Source organism: Rosa chinensis, chromosome 5 (assembly GCF_002994745.2).
Source record: "Rosa chinensis cultivar Old Blush chromosome 5, RchiOBHm-V2, whole genome shotgun sequence".
Classification (NCBI taxonomy): Eukaryota; Viridiplantae; Streptophyta; class Magnoliopsida; order Rosales; family Rosaceae; genus Rosa; species Rosa chinensis.
Genome location: NC_037092.1, coordinates 43,851,354 through 43,866,643, shown reverse-complemented (window position 1 = coordinate 43,866,643; position 15,290 = coordinate 43,851,354). Strand labels below are relative to the sequence as shown.

Below are 15,290 nucleotides of genomic sequence, written 5' to 3'. Positions count from 1 at the left end.
TCTTTACCACAAGCTTTGCAAACTATTCAGGGTCAACTGTCTGCAAGCTCTGATGGATCAAAGCTGTCTCCTGGGTGCAGTGGGTCAATGAACGCTCCGAGAGGTACTCCGGCAATGTGCTAGCCCTCAACAGCACCCACAAGAACAATCTGTGTTGCCCAGTTGCAAATAATCGCAATTCTACAGATAAATATAACGAAAGAGAGAACATTCCATTAGCATGACAATAGTCCGGATATCAGTTTGAGGACCATTTCTGATATCAACTGTTTTTATTATTATAAAGTGAGAGAAAAGACAAATATACTACTGAAAAGTGGGGTAAAAAGACTATCCGAGTTTGGATTGTCCCATTCTTTGATTGTAAGTTTATAGCCCTACATAAAAGATAATTGCCCAACTTACCAAATTGTGGATAACAGTTGGGCACCAGCGGTAAATGAGGAGACCCCAAGTTTGCCATCCAGTTCCTTCTGCCCAAATTGTGGAACTGGAATGGGTTTGTGAAAAGCAATCTCTCTTCAGTTGGTTCTTACCTTGTTTTTCCGGTTTCTACATCTATGCTCTCATGTTCACTATAAGATTTCGATTTATTGCAGAAAAGGAGAAAAATCAGAAGCAGACTCAGACTACCGAACTTAACTTTGGAGTCTTGGATGGTCATAAGCCAATGTTGACTGCTGCAAGTAGAATTGCCATTTCAAAGCAATTACAGTGTCAAGTATTGTTTCTTTGTGTTTCCATTGTTAGTTTTCCATGACTAGGATAAAAATAGATTGTGTTATCTGCTTCTGAATCTTTGCAAAACCGGTATTCCATGGCATTAAAAGGCTTAGGACAGCCATATGGCAATAAAACCTAAAACACCATTTGATATTTTGATACCTCAAAACAAATCTTGTAAGGATTTGATTCTCATATTACACACTCAAAATCACCAATGCCCTGTAATTGGAATCTAACAGTGAGCTCCCAAAACACACCTCAGACTTAATATGCCACACCTTTTGTCACTGAACTAATATTTTCTTCCCAATTCGTAGTACATTCCAAGCCAAAATTGCCTATGCAAAGCATTACTCATTCAGGTGAACCCATTTTCAAGCATACCAAGAAATGGCAAAATATTTTATAATTCTCATAATTCACAAAGCAATGAACCAAATAAATCTTACTTCTCATACTTTGAAACATTGTATTTGCATATCAGGAGTTCAAGACAGCAATCAAAAGCAAGTTTAATTGTATTCGTACATTAATTCAAACTTAAAATGTTTTTAAGCTATCAAATTTATAGAGAAATTTCATGGCCCTAACATCACATATTGACATATACAAAATCACTTAATTTCCATCTGCAATCAAATTGATGATCTCTGTAGATTCTGTCATTCTTGATGCACATGTAGTACTTAAATTGTCCTCAACATCATCTTCTGGTATTTGCTGTGGATATAAGAAAGGCTTTGGAGGTATTTGGAGGCTCTCAATTTCTCCTTCAAGCATTTCTACTACTTTGCTCATTGAAGGACGTTCAATAGGCTTCATTTGTATGCACCACAGTGCCACTATGATCATCTTCTTTATGATTTTCATTTCATCTTCAGTGGCATCTCCTATTTCGATCTCCTTCCCTTGATTCAATTGATCAGAAACCCGTGTGGGAAAGTACATTTGGCTAAATTCGCTTGAATGATCTATGGCTGCATTCAAGTTCTTCCTTCTACCAGCCATTTCCAACATTAACATTCCAAAACTATATACATCCGCTTTGTATGATACACCTCCAATGTTTTTGTAGAATAACTCTGGAGCCATGTATCCTATGGTTCCTCTTGCTGCAGTCAAAGACACAATGCTTTTATCCAATGGGTATAGCCTTGCTAATCCAAAATCAGAAACCTTGGCAGTAAAATTCTCGTCAAGAAGAATGTTGTGAGGCTTGAGGTCAAAATGCAGAATTCGCATGTCACATCCTTGATGGAGATATTGAATTCCATGAGCCACTCCAACTGCAATCTCAAATATTTTCTCACAGCTCAAGGAGATAGCACCTTGCTGGGAAAAAATGTACTTGTCAAGAGAGCCATTTGACATGAAATCATAAACAAGTGCACGGTTTGAACGGTCAACACAGAAGCCTATAAGTCGCACCACATTAACATGGTGAATCCTTCCGATAGTAGCAACCTCATTGATAAAATCTTGCCCATTAGTTTTGGACTTACTCAAAATCTTGATGGCCACAAGGCGACCACTGCGGAGTTTTGCCTTGTACACGGTGCCAAAGCCTCCTTCACCCAATTTGTCCTTGAATCCGCTAGCCATCTTTTTGATTTCTGAGTAAGAGTACCTTACCGGCATGAGATTACTGTTACTCTGCAGAAAGTCTTCAATATTGTCATACATTGACAAGTGCCTCCTTCGCCATTTGTATATTAGTATTGCAATTACAAATGGAAAGCCAATTGAAAGTTTTGCTGCTGCGAATATTCCTGTGTGGTTCAGAAAATGTAATCCATGAGAAGGATATATATTTAGTGATTGCTGCAACCTTATTAACATCTTCCTTGGTAAATATTATTCCTCTCCAAATCCGTTGTCATAGAATCATCAATTTTTATTAATTGGTTCACGAAATTTTTTCATGTGTTTACTTTTTAGTGATCTACAAGAGACTCTTACCGCAGTCAACGACCACAGAGACCAGAAGCCACTGGTCAACCTTGAAGAAACTAATACGCAGGCCAAGCACTTCGACAGCGATGTGAAAAAATTCATAAGGTAGTTAGAGATAAATGGAAATAAAGTTTGACAAAAGTTTATATTATAAGCTCACCGTGGTATAGGATGTAGCCTGGGATGACTTTGATGATAATGGAGATGTCCTCGATGATAATCGTGAACCAACTGTCATCATTAAACAAGAAAGCAATGACATTAGCTTACTTAATTTGTCAAAAATTATAATTCAATATAAGCATAACCATCTTCAGTACATTTAATACAGCATTTGTTTTCTTTTATTATGTCAGTTGAAGAGAAAAATCTAAACAGGTGTTCATTAGGAAGTCTAGATCTGAGCATATGTTACTATTCTCCAAATCATCCAGCTTTGTTTGCATTTATAGTTCTTCCTTAATTTTTTTTTTTTATTTGCAAACAAACTGAGAACTTATTTATAACCCAAAAACAAGGGCCAACCAACAAACAAAAGGAAAGACCGCAAGGCCCAAATAAACACAACCCGATGGCCACACAGTAGACGGCGCCACCGCGATGAAGCTGCAGAAACTTGACCGGTAAACTTGAGGGGTGCCGGTCACCATCCCGATCGAACACCCAAAGAGCTGAGTGCAAGAGACAGAGAATAGGAAATTCCAGATCACCTCCAGAACGGAGAATCTCTTCCACCGCCAACGAAGCTCTAAAACTAGAGGAAAAGAAAACGGAGATGATCCACAAAGGGATCCAAAGGACATCTACCGAAAAGGATAGACAATCCGATGTTGACTTGTGGATATATTGACCCATGTACACTAGCCGGTAAATCCTGCTTAAACCATAAACCGCGGCGGAAGGTATAAGAGAAAATCGCTGTTTTCAGCGATAACCAAGGAATGAAACGGATCTGAGAGAAAAACTAGATCTGGTAATAGGAAAATTGGGGCTGAAGAGGGTACATCAAAGAAAACACCAAAAGGGAACAATCCCTTCGTTTTGAAGAAGAAAACAAGAAAACAGGAAAGAAATAAAAAAAGAGGCATAAAACCCAAGCAAAACCACACATATCGAGGGTAATTGGTGAAAAAGAAAAAAAAAAAATCTTTGCTTCACTTCTATATGTAATAGCAAACAATTTCATCTATAAAAGGCAAATTACTTATAAAATTGTCCCGAGTTTTTTGTGAATGGACTTTCTTGCAAAATTTCAGAGCGGCACTCTAATCCGGTCATGTTTAAGTTCAACCTACAGCTTTCATCTGGTCCGCATTTTTTATTTGCACATCCATAGCGAATCCAGGAGAGTTCAAAGCCATATGCTAGTTGTTTATATATGCCTTGACACGACTTGCTATACTTGTCAGTGGGAGTGGGAGGGGGGGACACAAGAGCCATGAGTGTTATTTTGCAGGACAACCCCAAATCAGCCGGACTCAAATCTTCTGGGTAGCCATCATCATCCAAGCGCCCAAGCATGAAATAAGAATACACTGTGGACAGGGAAGAATCAGAGGAAGAGTGGATGCCGGTATTCTTGATGCATGGAGCTGTTTCAACAAAGAGATCGGAATGATTCATTTGATTATTGCAGCTCAGGAAAATTAGAGGCCCCGTTGTATACTGGTAACCTTTATCTGCATAGTAGTAGGGTAAGAGGTAGGGATAATTGATATAAGGACTAAAGTTGAAGGCAGTTAAAGGGGAAACTGGGTTGGAGAAGTAGTTGTCCTTGGTCTTGTGAACACCAGCATCCACGAGTCGGATTGTGTAGTTATTGTAATTGATTGCCTGTACGTAATATTTTCCTTTATACAAGTATAATATGGCCTGATGAGATTGACCGGTACTGTCTGCCTCACAAGATAACTCATAGCTCTTGTTGCCGCAGTGTCTAGGATCTCCTTGTAAACGAAATGGAGAGCTTATCTTAATGTTGCCACAAGAAGGAGTACATTCTGAAGTAGCCCCGGATGTTTGCGAACGACTTGAAAGCGGAAGAAAAAGAAGAGAAACTGTGTGAACAACAAATAGGAGACTTGCTGTTCTAAACATGATCATAAAGGAGGGGAAGGAGAACAAGAACGAGAATGTTATTAATTAAGAGCCTATATATTGGTATTTGGAAAGAAGAAAATGATCTAGTGATGACTGGTGTGCAATCTTCGTTGGGGATGTGCAAGTCAAGTCAATGCTGAGCCACTTGTTATATGTATGCATGCATCATTTCTGCGAAGGTGAGTAGGGCCCATATCTTCCTAAAAAGTCCTAACTGTGCTATGAGTTTCAAACAAAGAAGCAGGAAGCTAGCTAGTAGTCAGTTTCATCTTTGGAAATGCTTCCGACTATGAGTTTGTTGTTCTGGTTGCTCCTGATATTTGTAGAAGTAGATGTTGTGCATGGTGGAGGAGTAGGTCTTGAAAATTGCACAGAAACAAGATGTAGCAGCTATGGCCCAGCTATCCGGTTCCCATTTCGACTTAAAGGTAGGCAACCGTTCCATTGTGGTTACCCGGGCTTTGATCTTTCATGCACCAACGACATTCGGACAGTGCTTGAGTCATCATCTGAACTCTCTGTTATAGAGATTGATTACACATCATAGACAATTGAAGCAAGACCTCATGCACTTGATTGCTTGGACAGAGACATTTTCTACCACGGTTCTTCTACCTTCAAATATGTCGGCAATACAAGCTTGTTCAGTTGCCCACCATCAACTGAGAGAGATCAATATATTACAGATTCCAACAATTATTGTCTGGCAAGATTGAGCCCTTGCCATGGTAATCCAGGCAACCATATTTATGCTTTTGGGCCACGTTGTTCTATTGATGAAATACCCCTAGTGTCTTGTACCAAGGTGTATGACTACAAAGATGCTCTTGGATTAGTTAGAGACCAATATGGTTTCTCAAGCATATATCTCCATTGGTCCATACCGCCATCCTGTCAACATTGTGAAGAGAAGGGTTGTCAGCTGAAGAATGAATTCACAAATCAGACAGATCCTCAAACTCAGTGCTTGGATGTACCCAAAGCCAAAGGTATCATTTATGCTTCACACATCAATGATAGATAGATAATTCTGGTTCATTTCTTTAACATCCCAAGTCCTTATTCAACCTAAACAAATTTTACAGGTCACAAACTTGGAGCTCCAACTATAAAGATATTAGGTGAGAATCCAGAAGTTCTTTTTCCTCTTTTTCTCTCTCAATTGGTGCATGTATTGTGTTTTTAGCTCGAATGTTTTTGTTCTTACACAGAAGGTGATATTTTGCAGGTTATTGCACCGTTTCTATTATTCTTATAGTGACGGGGACAATAATCTACTATGTCTATAGCTCTGTCAAAAGAGAAGAAGAAAATCAGCTGAGAATTAAAAGATTTTTGGATGACTACAGAGCTCTTAAGCCAAGCAGATATTCTTATGCAGATATTAAGAGGATAACAGAGCAGTTCAAGGAGAAGCTGGGTCAAGGGGCATATGGAACTGTGTTTAAAGGTAAACTTTCCTCTGAATTTCTTGTTGCTGTGAAAATCCTCAACAATTCAAATGAGAAAGGGGAAGATTTTATTAATGAAGTGGGCACAATGGGTCAAATCCACCATGTCAATGTAGTACGCTTGGTTGGTTACTGTGCTGATGGCTTTATACGAGCTCTTGTTTATGAATTCTTACCAAACGGTCCACTCCAGAATTACTTATCATCAGCAGATAATGAGAGTTCGTTCCTTGGTTGGGATCAGTTGCAAGATATTGCTTTAGGTATAGCGAAAGGAATTGAATATCTTCACCAAGGTTGTGAACAACAAATCCTCCACTTTGACATCAAACCCCATAATGTGTTGCTAGACCATGATTTCACTCCAAAAGTTTCCGATTTTGGTTTAGCCAAGTTGTGCTCTAAGGATCAAAGCGCGGTATCCATGACCGCAGCGAGGGGAACCATGGGCTATATTGCACCAGAAGTCTTCTCTAGGAACTTTGGTAACGTGTCATATAAGGCAGATGTCTATAGTTTTGGAACATTGCTTCTTGAAATGGTTGGGGGCAGAAAGAATTTTAAAGTCATGGAAGACTCCACCAGCCAGGTCTACTTCCCAGAATGGATCTATAACCTCTTAGAACAAGGGAACGACCTTCGCATCCATATTGGAGACGAAGGAAATGTTGAAATTGCTAAGAAACTTGCGGTTGTGGGTCTATGGTGCATCCAATGGTATCCAATAGACCGTCCTTCCATGAAAATAGTAGTTCAAATGTTGGAAAGGGAAGGTGACAATCTGACCATGCCTCCTAATCCTTTTACCTCTACTTCATCTTCGAGTTGAATGAGAATTCATGTGCCAGCAAGAGCAACCAGTCATGCTCAGGTGTTAACAGAATAAGATTGTTATAGTGATGTATCGTCTGTAAGAGCATCTGCCCCCGTAGGCTATATCACCATTTATAGTCTATCTCTCTCTCCCACGGTAGGCTAGTACACGAGCTTCAAAAAAAAAAATGGCCTCTGCTAACATTTCATAAGCCAAATTTGGCTTCCCATTTGGTAGGCTAAATGGTAGGTCCCATTTAATTTTTATATTTTATTTCTTTATATATTATGTTTTATACATTTATAAAATTATAATTTTCTTATATAAATGTGTTATTTATAATGTTTCCGAATATAAAAATTATACCATTGTTATTATCTTGTTGAGATCTTCAATATGAACCTAATATTTGATATGTTCAGATTTTTTTTTTTTGTGTGTAATTTTCAAGTTTTATGATATACACACACATATATGTTTTTATTTAAGTAAAATAGATTAATTTTATTAATAGCCTCGTCAAAACCATACTGGAAATATATTCCGAGCTGGGAAAAAGAGTACTAGAGTGCGAAGTGCTAAAACATAAACAATAGAAAGTAAAACAATGAAACTAAAAATTATTGAAATACATATAAAAAAAAAACTAAATTTAGCTAATATTCCGGCAGATTAGCATCACTTCCTTCGTTGGAGATGATGATATTTTATTTTTGATTTATAGAATTTGGCTTACGGTGGCAACACTGTTTTTTGTTAATAGGCCAAATGGACATCTTAGAGGGAATATTCCATTTTTGGTAGGCTAAATATATTTGGCCTTTGGCCTATGGTGGCAAATGCCCTAAGCACATACTAAGAAACTGCTTATAATTATTGAATAAATTTCATGCATGGATTTGTAGTATTCAATATATTTTGAGTTGCGGTCGAACATATAGTACCAGAAATTCTCTTAGTTACACTAGAATATATCTTAGAATTCGGTCTATTTGGGAGTATTGAAGTGCTTTTGCTTGGTATCACTTTTGTTAGTAGTGTTTTTTTTTTTTGGTTGAAAAACAGTTGGTAGTACTTTTTTTAGCTAAATGAAGTCTGACCGGAACATCTCTGCGGTGCTTCTCTCGGAAGTGCTTCTAATTGATTTGGTAATTCCAAAAAGCACTCTGTTTTGTTCACGCCAAATTCTACAAGTTTCTAATTTGAATCATTATCTTTTGGCATTCCACTCAGTGAACAATTCTTAGGTTCACCCCTTGGGTGAATGAGCATATTCACCCTCTCTTGCGATTAAGGCATAATAACGTTATAATTTTCTAATCCGACCATTCATGTTGTATAACGAAACATAAAGATTAGCTCTGTAAAAAACCAATCAAATTGAAGACCGTTTAGTTATTTGTGTCTATGAAATACATGGACGGTTCATCATAATAGTAGTAAGTGTTGTTAGAACCATCTATTTGTTTGATTCGATTAGATAATTAAACGATTTCTGATTCGATTGATTTTTTGCAGAGATGATCTTTAAAGGCTTATTTGAGATATGGACCGTTGGATTATGAATTTATTAAGTAAAAGTATGTTAATCGACAGTGGGGGTGAATATGCTCGTTCACCCTAGGGGTGAACCTAAGAATTGTTCTTCCAAAGTCACTCTCATACTGTCATACAATTATACAAATCTTAATGAGAGTTTCTATTGGGACCTCCAATAGAAACTTGATGTGGATTTACTTATCATAACTCCATTCATTAATTTTTCTTTACAAATGTTCCTTCTTCTTCTTTTTTGCCGTACCTGCATTTTTGTTGAACCTCTGTGACTTTTAATTTCTGAATTTCTGATACAAAATTATTAATTCCTTGCAAACACAGTTCAAGGTATTCCTAATGCAAAATTCTTGAGGCGTTCAAGGTATTTTTCTCTTATGTGCATAGGGCGTGAGTCAAAATGCAAATTTCTCATGCAGATAAATGTTAGTAACTTAGTATAGTTCTTCGTGGGTTTTTTAATTTTTTTTTAATTTTAAAAAGAGGATCAAAGGATTTCACTCCTACCCCTATGGTGACTCGAACTCATGACCTCGATCTTAGGTAGTGGGCGCTCTAACCACTGAGCTAACACCACTTCGATTGCATTCCTAACTAATCAGTGTTCTATATAATGAGAATGTTGAAATTGAGTAATTTCTTCAGTAAAAACTACTCTTTCTATATTTTTTTTAAGTTAAACTTTCAAGTACATGTTTAGCATATTTAATTTAGTAAGTGATCATTGCATTAATTAGATGAAGACATGAAAATAGGGTTTATGTCATTTATAAATTAGGAGGTGTAGAGAAATAATTTTTGCAATAGATTTGTTGTCCATAATCGTAAGCTTATATATATTAAGATAGGTAAGTAATTTGATAATTCAAAACCAAGAGAGGTCAAATGAGAAAATCTGAATCTCCTAATAGCAAAACTCAATCTTAATATGTGGGGCATAAGTGAATGCTACATTTAGTAAATGAACGTACGAGAGATGACTTTAGAGGATATGTCCATTTATGAATTGCCTAAAGTTGAATCTGTCAAACACGGCTACCATAGTGCAAGGAACTTGTCTATTTCGATGTCAATATTAATTTCTAGATAAATCAAACTATTGGCATCAATAGAAGACTTGAGACCTTGAATGTAATGCCCCGTTTGGTTGACTGGAATGTTACGGTGGGAAAAGGAATTGGACTCGACTTCTCTGCTATAATAAGCAGTGCTAGGATCTGCTTGGACTTCACTCCCAAGCTGACACGTCATTTATAAGAGATCCAATGGAAGACAATTAACAAACTCCAAAACACAAATCTTACACCAACCACACCAAATCAGCCTTTGACAACCCAATTCTCACGCTCACCTTTTTGGCTGTCTCCATTATCTACCATGTTCCAGATGCAGCCGCAAAAGCCCATATCAGAAATGGCATCATCAAATATATGACATCGAGGAATTTGGATCTTTGACACGGTCATAGATTTCGATAAATGAATATGCTTGAGACCGACAATCTCGGTCATGTTTTGTCGTTTTATTAACGACATAAAGGAAGGTACCTGAGTCCAATTTCGGCTCCAATTCACTTTGAGTCAGAGAAGGAATTGATCGGAGATGGAGTTGGGACTTCTGTTGTTCTGTTACAGAAGGCGTGGAGAGAGAGATATAGAGAGAGATCCTATGTGTGGTATATGGTATGTTTTGAAGATCTTTCACTTCTGGCCATTGGATCTCTTATAAATGACGTGTCAGCTTGGGAGTGAAGTCCAAGCAGATCCTAGTACTACCTATTATTGCAGAGAAGCCGAGTCCAAAGGAATTGTACTAGTTTTCCTTTGAAGGATGGAATGGAATTGATTAGTGTTTCGAAGGATTCAAGACTTGAGATTAGAAAATGGTTTGAGAGAATTAATTTGTTAATGATTTTCCAATAATGCCCAATCGAATTAAATATGGAAGATTAAAAATGAATGAGTGGAGATAGGAATTATTAATTGACTAGATTTTATGAGGAGCTAAACAAGTAAATTTTCAATTCCATTTTTGAAATACCACACCCTAGATGGTATTTCTATTCCGTCTCTTTTATAGAATTGAACTCCGGTCAACTCATTTATTTTACTTTCCTTTCCAGACTTATGACTTAACCAAACACGACAATTCCATTAAAAACTATTTCACATTCCAGATTTGATTTTCTAACTAACAAACGGGTCTAAGACTTTAGAGGATATGTCCATTTATGAATTGCCTAAAGTAGAATCTGTCAAACACGGCTACCATAGTGCAGGAACTTGTCTATTTCGATGTCAATATTAATTTCTAGATAAATCAAACTATTGGCATCAATAGAAGACTTGAGACCTTGACTGTAAGTCTATGATGAAGTCTAAGCTAGAAGCCTAGAACCGAATGACACGGTCTTTATATCTCCATCATGATCACAACAGCAATAGTCGAAAAGAAAAACATGACCTTTTTTTATTTTTTATTTTTTTCATAAATTCACATTTGTGGAAGAACTTACCAGACGAAGTGCTGTGGCTACAAGAGTTTTTATTTTACTTTTTTTATTTTTATTTTTTAAAAAATATTTGAACTCATTAGACTGAACTCTCAAATCATGTATTCATGCACAGCTAGAAAGATCGAGTAGAAGAAGGAAAACAAAGAAGAACCTACACTTTGTACATGATGGACTTGTAGATAGTGGCCATCACAGGGAAAATGCCCAAGAATAGCTTATAAGCTTCTATAAAGTGCCAAAACATCTGTTGTAAAATTAGTTTTACAAAAGAAATAAAAGAAAAGGTTATGCAAGATTAACCAATTAGCAACAATATTTCTCTTTTTGAAGAGATCTTAAGTACTTAATTAGAGACATAATCATCCATAAAGAGTAGGCATTGAGCCTAACTTCCAATTAGAAAATACAAACTAATAATCTAGCACTATTTACTTACAAGCCAATCAGACTCATCCTATAATCAAATAAAATGTTCCACTTCGAGAATGAACCAAGTTATGTTACACTTCTTTGGTCGAAAAGGAATCTCCAACACATCCCACTACAGTGAGTAAGTGAGGGCAGCCTAATTACTTCGAAACCATTAGCTGCCCTACATCTTTCGTTTACTAAACCCAGTCTATGGAATTACATGATTTTACGTGCCATGGTCCCCGCGGTAAATAGTGGAATGAATGAACAGGAGTGAATAAGAGTTTCGACCACGGCCAGCTATCACCACAAGACTACTTGTCATTTGTCACCGTAATTAACGTCCAACAAGTTTTTCTTTAACAACTATCAAAAATGGAAGACTTTGACATTTTCATAACCACATGAAGGTAGATCTAATTGCGAGACATAAAATGAAAATGATATGGTCTTTTCTTTTATCCCCGTAGGAGGGGCTTACATCCGACCCCAAAATGGCAGTTTTCATATGACAATTTTGCTTTTTTGGCAGTGATGTTACATTTATAGTCCTCTAATCGAACTTTTAACCTAATTTAATTCTCGTTAGGAGAGTTTCTAATGAGGACCTCAAGAGGATTTTCTAATCAATTATTTGGGAGATCTACTTTTTGATTACATTACTGCAAATCGATCATTAGAAATTTTGAGCATATTTAGTAATGCTAGCTATTTTTGAGTCAAATTTTAGCCAAAGTAGCTAAAAAGTTATTTTGACTAGCCACTTTAGAAATACGTCTGTATCAATGCTTTCTATTTTAATTAATTTTCAATTTATATTATTTTTTAAATGAAGATTAAATGGTTTAATGTATTTATAAATTACATAAAATAACTCAAAATGAATGTTTTAAATTATAGAGAGTCTGATCTCGCTCTCTCTATTTAGGAGCGAAATTGTTAAAAGTTATAATATAGAGCTACTTAGGAGTCCGGTGCAGGGCAGGGCTGTCAATGGGTTGTGTCGGGTTGGGTTCGTGTCGGGTCAATGTGTTTGTCGTGTCACAAGATATAAACCCAAACCCAACCCATTTAATAATCGTATCAAAAATTTAAACTCAAACCCAACCTATTTATTAAATGGGTTACCCGTTTCTAACCCACTTAACCCATTTAATAAATAGGTCATGTCATGTTAGACAAAATGACCCATTAAAGATTAACAATGCGACCCATTTAACTAAAAAAATGCATAAATTGATTAAATTCACTAAAAACTCCACAATATGAAAAATATAAATAATTATATATAATTCATAAATAATTAAATTCAATAATTATAAAGCAAAATATTTCAAATTGTTTAATCCTATGATCAAATACTCCCAACGTCCAAAATTTCAAAAAGAAATATAACATAATCGGGTTATACGGGTTCACTTCGTGTTGGCGGGTTGACCCGTGGCCGACCCATATATTAAATGGGTCATGACGGGTTGACCCACGGCTGACCTGCTTTTTAATAAAGCGGGTTCAACCCGCTTTATTTCGTGCGGGTTTCAGGTCGTGTCGAAATTGACAGCCCTAGGTGCAACTGCTAAAATAGATAAAAAGTGAAACATGCTCTCTAAAATAGCTAAGGAGCCAAAATAGAGAGTCTGTTAAAGATGTTCTTTAACATTGCTGAAGATACTCTTATTAACCTGGCTTTTGGATCTAAGAGCTACTCCAACAGCTTTTCTATCATTTTTGTATTATAGGGAAGCAAAAGTCAAAACTTTCCATAATTTTTCTTCTCCAACTCCAACAAATTCTCTACTTTACAACAATCTCTAAAATTTTCATAATTTTTCCTTAATATTTTAGAGATTGCTGTAAATTTAGGGAATTTTATTTTATTTCCTCACTATCTCTAAATAGAGATACTTATAAGGAATCTTTTGGAACAAAAGAGGCTCATTTTTTTCCTAAAATAGGGAAAAATCAAAATATGGGGAAGCTATTGGGATTGCTCTAAATGGAGTATGGACTTGCAATTGTTTTTTGTTTGAAAGAGTTATTTTGTTATAATATATGCAGTCTTTATCAAGAATTGAAATATCTGCGATACTTCTGATATATTCCCTGATATCTCACTTTTTGGAGAAACTGATATATCATAAAGGGAAAATATTTTATCTTTTATCGTTTCTATGAAATTTCTCTGAATATCGTCAAATATATTCGATATATAAGATATTTAGGATATATCCCAATAAAATGAAGAAATACCTGTAAAATTTGATTTTCTAAAAAAAAAAAATAATAAAGGAGCCTCTTTTGGAATTATGGAATATGGAGGTTCTGTTAGGAGTGTAAAATTTTAACAACAGTTTCTAGTCAGAAAATCAGGAGATGGCCAAATAAAGAGGCAAACTAACTTGTCTAGGAAAAATACCTCGAATTTAGACATTTGAAGGCTGATTTGGAGGAAGCGAAATCCCCTCAGAGAAAATCTGGGTGAGGAGAAATTCTCTCAATGCAAATCTAGGTGAGAAGTAATTCTTATAAATGCAAATCTGGGTGAGGAGAAATCCTCTCAATGCAAATCTAGGTGATAAGTAATTCTTATAAATGTAAATTTGTGTGAGGAGAGATCTCTTCAAGGCGAATATGGGTGAGGAGAAATCTCCTCAAAGCGAATATGAGTGATGAGTATTCCATTCGAGGGAAATTCGAGTGAGGAGTGGAATCCAGGTGAGGAGATATTTCCTTAAAACGAATCTAGGTGAGAAGAATTCATGATGGAGCAATATCTGCTAAATCTGTGTGAGGAGAAATCATCTCAAGGCGAATCTAAGTGAGAAATAATTTCATAAATGCAAATCTGTGTGAGAAGAGATCTACTCAAGGTGAATATAGGTGAGGAGAAATCTCCTCAAAGTGAATATGTATAAGGAGTATTTCCTTTGAAGGAAATCCAAGTGAGGAGAAATTTCCTCAAGACAGATCTCTGCGTGAGGAGAATTCATGATGGAGCAATATCATCAAAAGAAAACAAACTTGATGTAGCCATGTTTCAAAAAGCAACTCACTCACTTCATCTTTCTCAATTATTTGGAATTGGCCTCAATTATATGAGGGTTTCATAAGAGAATTAGGTGATGATCCGCACAAGAGTGTAAAAAAATAAGGTGCAATTATATGAATAATTTGGTACTGTGTAGTCTGTACTAGAACAGCTGGTCATGGTGCTCAAAAGAAGATTATTTATGGAAGGAGGATTAGAGGTGCAACTGATGATCAAAGTACCACATCTGATGTTTCTTCAGTGGCCTTACGTTTTGACTTTATCAATTTAGGCACAAAACGCAGTGAGACCTCAAATGAATCACATGAAGACAACAATTAATTTGGCTATAACGCTTATGGATATAATCAATGTTAATGTTAGAACCGAAGGCTCTTGTTAACGTTAGAGAGAGAGAGAGAGAGCGAGACACAAGAAACTTGAAAGCTTAACTAGTGTGTTTGGGCCTTGCGGCCAAAGGGGATTACAAGAGATGTAATGAGATAGCTTCTAAGTGTGAGGAGGGGTCCCTTTTATAGGTAAGGGAACCACTCTCCTTTACATTTTCTTCCATGTGGGATGCTAAAACTACTATTCTAGTCTTAGAAAGCATGTTTGTGAAGGTAACTTGGCAAGGCCAGGAAGGTTGCTTCCCTACGAGGTCTTGGCCGCTTCCGACTACCACGGGGTAGGTTGGATGTCAGGTTACAAGATGTATATTGCGGTTAGGTCCCACCA

The 15,290-nt window shown here is 36.5% G+C and overlaps 2 protein-coding genes and 1 long non-coding RNA gene across 3 annotated transcripts; 2 read left to right on the top strand and 1 right to left on the bottom strand.

The window, feature by feature from the left end:
• The first annotated feature begins 411 nt into the window (after positions 1-411).
• On the top strand, positions 412-772 carry LOC121049534. Its single transcript, XR_005800660.1, has 2 exons — positions 412-499; positions 600-772. It is a non-coding gene; the product is annotated as an uncharacterized LOC121049534 (long non-coding RNA).
• Positions 773-1,228: 456 nt separating this feature from the next.
• LOC112167853 (rust resistance kinase Lr10) lies at positions 1,229-3,832 on the bottom strand. The gene is made up of 4 exons (XM_024304943.2): positions 3,248-3,832; positions 2,840-2,910; positions 2,686-2,754; positions 1,229-2,495 (listed from the first exon to the last, which is right to left on the bottom strand). Exons 1-4 carry the CDS (start codon positions 3,532-3,534, stop codon positions 1,345-1,347), a joined length of 1,578 nt encoding a protein of 525 aa, XP_024160711.1. The 5' UTR covers positions 3,535-3,832; the 3' UTR covers positions 1,229-1,344.
• A 1,339-nt stretch (positions 3,833-5,171) lies between these two features.
• LOC112203902 (rust resistance kinase Lr10) lies at positions 5,172-7,076 on the top strand. Its single transcript, XM_040505870.1, has 4 exons — positions 5,172-5,207; positions 5,585-5,768; positions 5,865-5,900; positions 6,008-7,076. Exons 1-4 carry the CDS (start codon positions 5,172-5,174, stop codon positions 7,057-7,059), a joined length of 1,308 nt encoding a protein of 435 aa, XP_040361804.1. The 3' UTR covers positions 7,060-7,076.
• The last annotated feature ends 8,214 nt before the right edge of the window (positions 7,077-15,290 follow it).

What these genes read in the sequence shown, in the direction of transcription:
- LOC112167853 (XM_024304943.2), bottom strand. Translation starts at nt 3,534, where the DNA reads ATGGGTCAATATATCCACAAGTCAACATCGGATTGTCTATCCTTTTCG. An exon ending in GTCTACTGTGTGGCCATCGG is followed by an intron (nt 2,911 to 3,247) that starts GTTGTGTTTATT and finishes TAATGATGACAG; the next exon opens with TTGGTTCACGATTATCATCG. An exon ending in CTCTGTGGTCGTTGACTGCG is followed by an intron (nt 2,496 to 2,685) that starts GTAAGAGTCTCT and finishes TGAACCACACAG; the next exon opens with GAATATTCGCAGCAGCAAAA.
- LOC112203902 (XM_040505870.1), top strand. Translation starts at nt 5,172, where the DNA reads ATGGCCCAGCTATCCGGTTCCCATTTCGACTTAAAG. An exon ending in GTTCCCATTTCGACTTAAAG is followed by an intron (nt 5,208 to 5,584) that starts GTAGGCAACCGT and finishes TCTTGTACCAAG; the next exon opens with GTGTATGACTACAAAGATGC. An exon ending in GGATGTACCCAAAGCCAAAG is followed by an intron (nt 5,769 to 5,864) that starts GTATCATTTATG and finishes CAAATTTTACAG; the next exon opens with GTCACAAACTTGGAGCTCCA.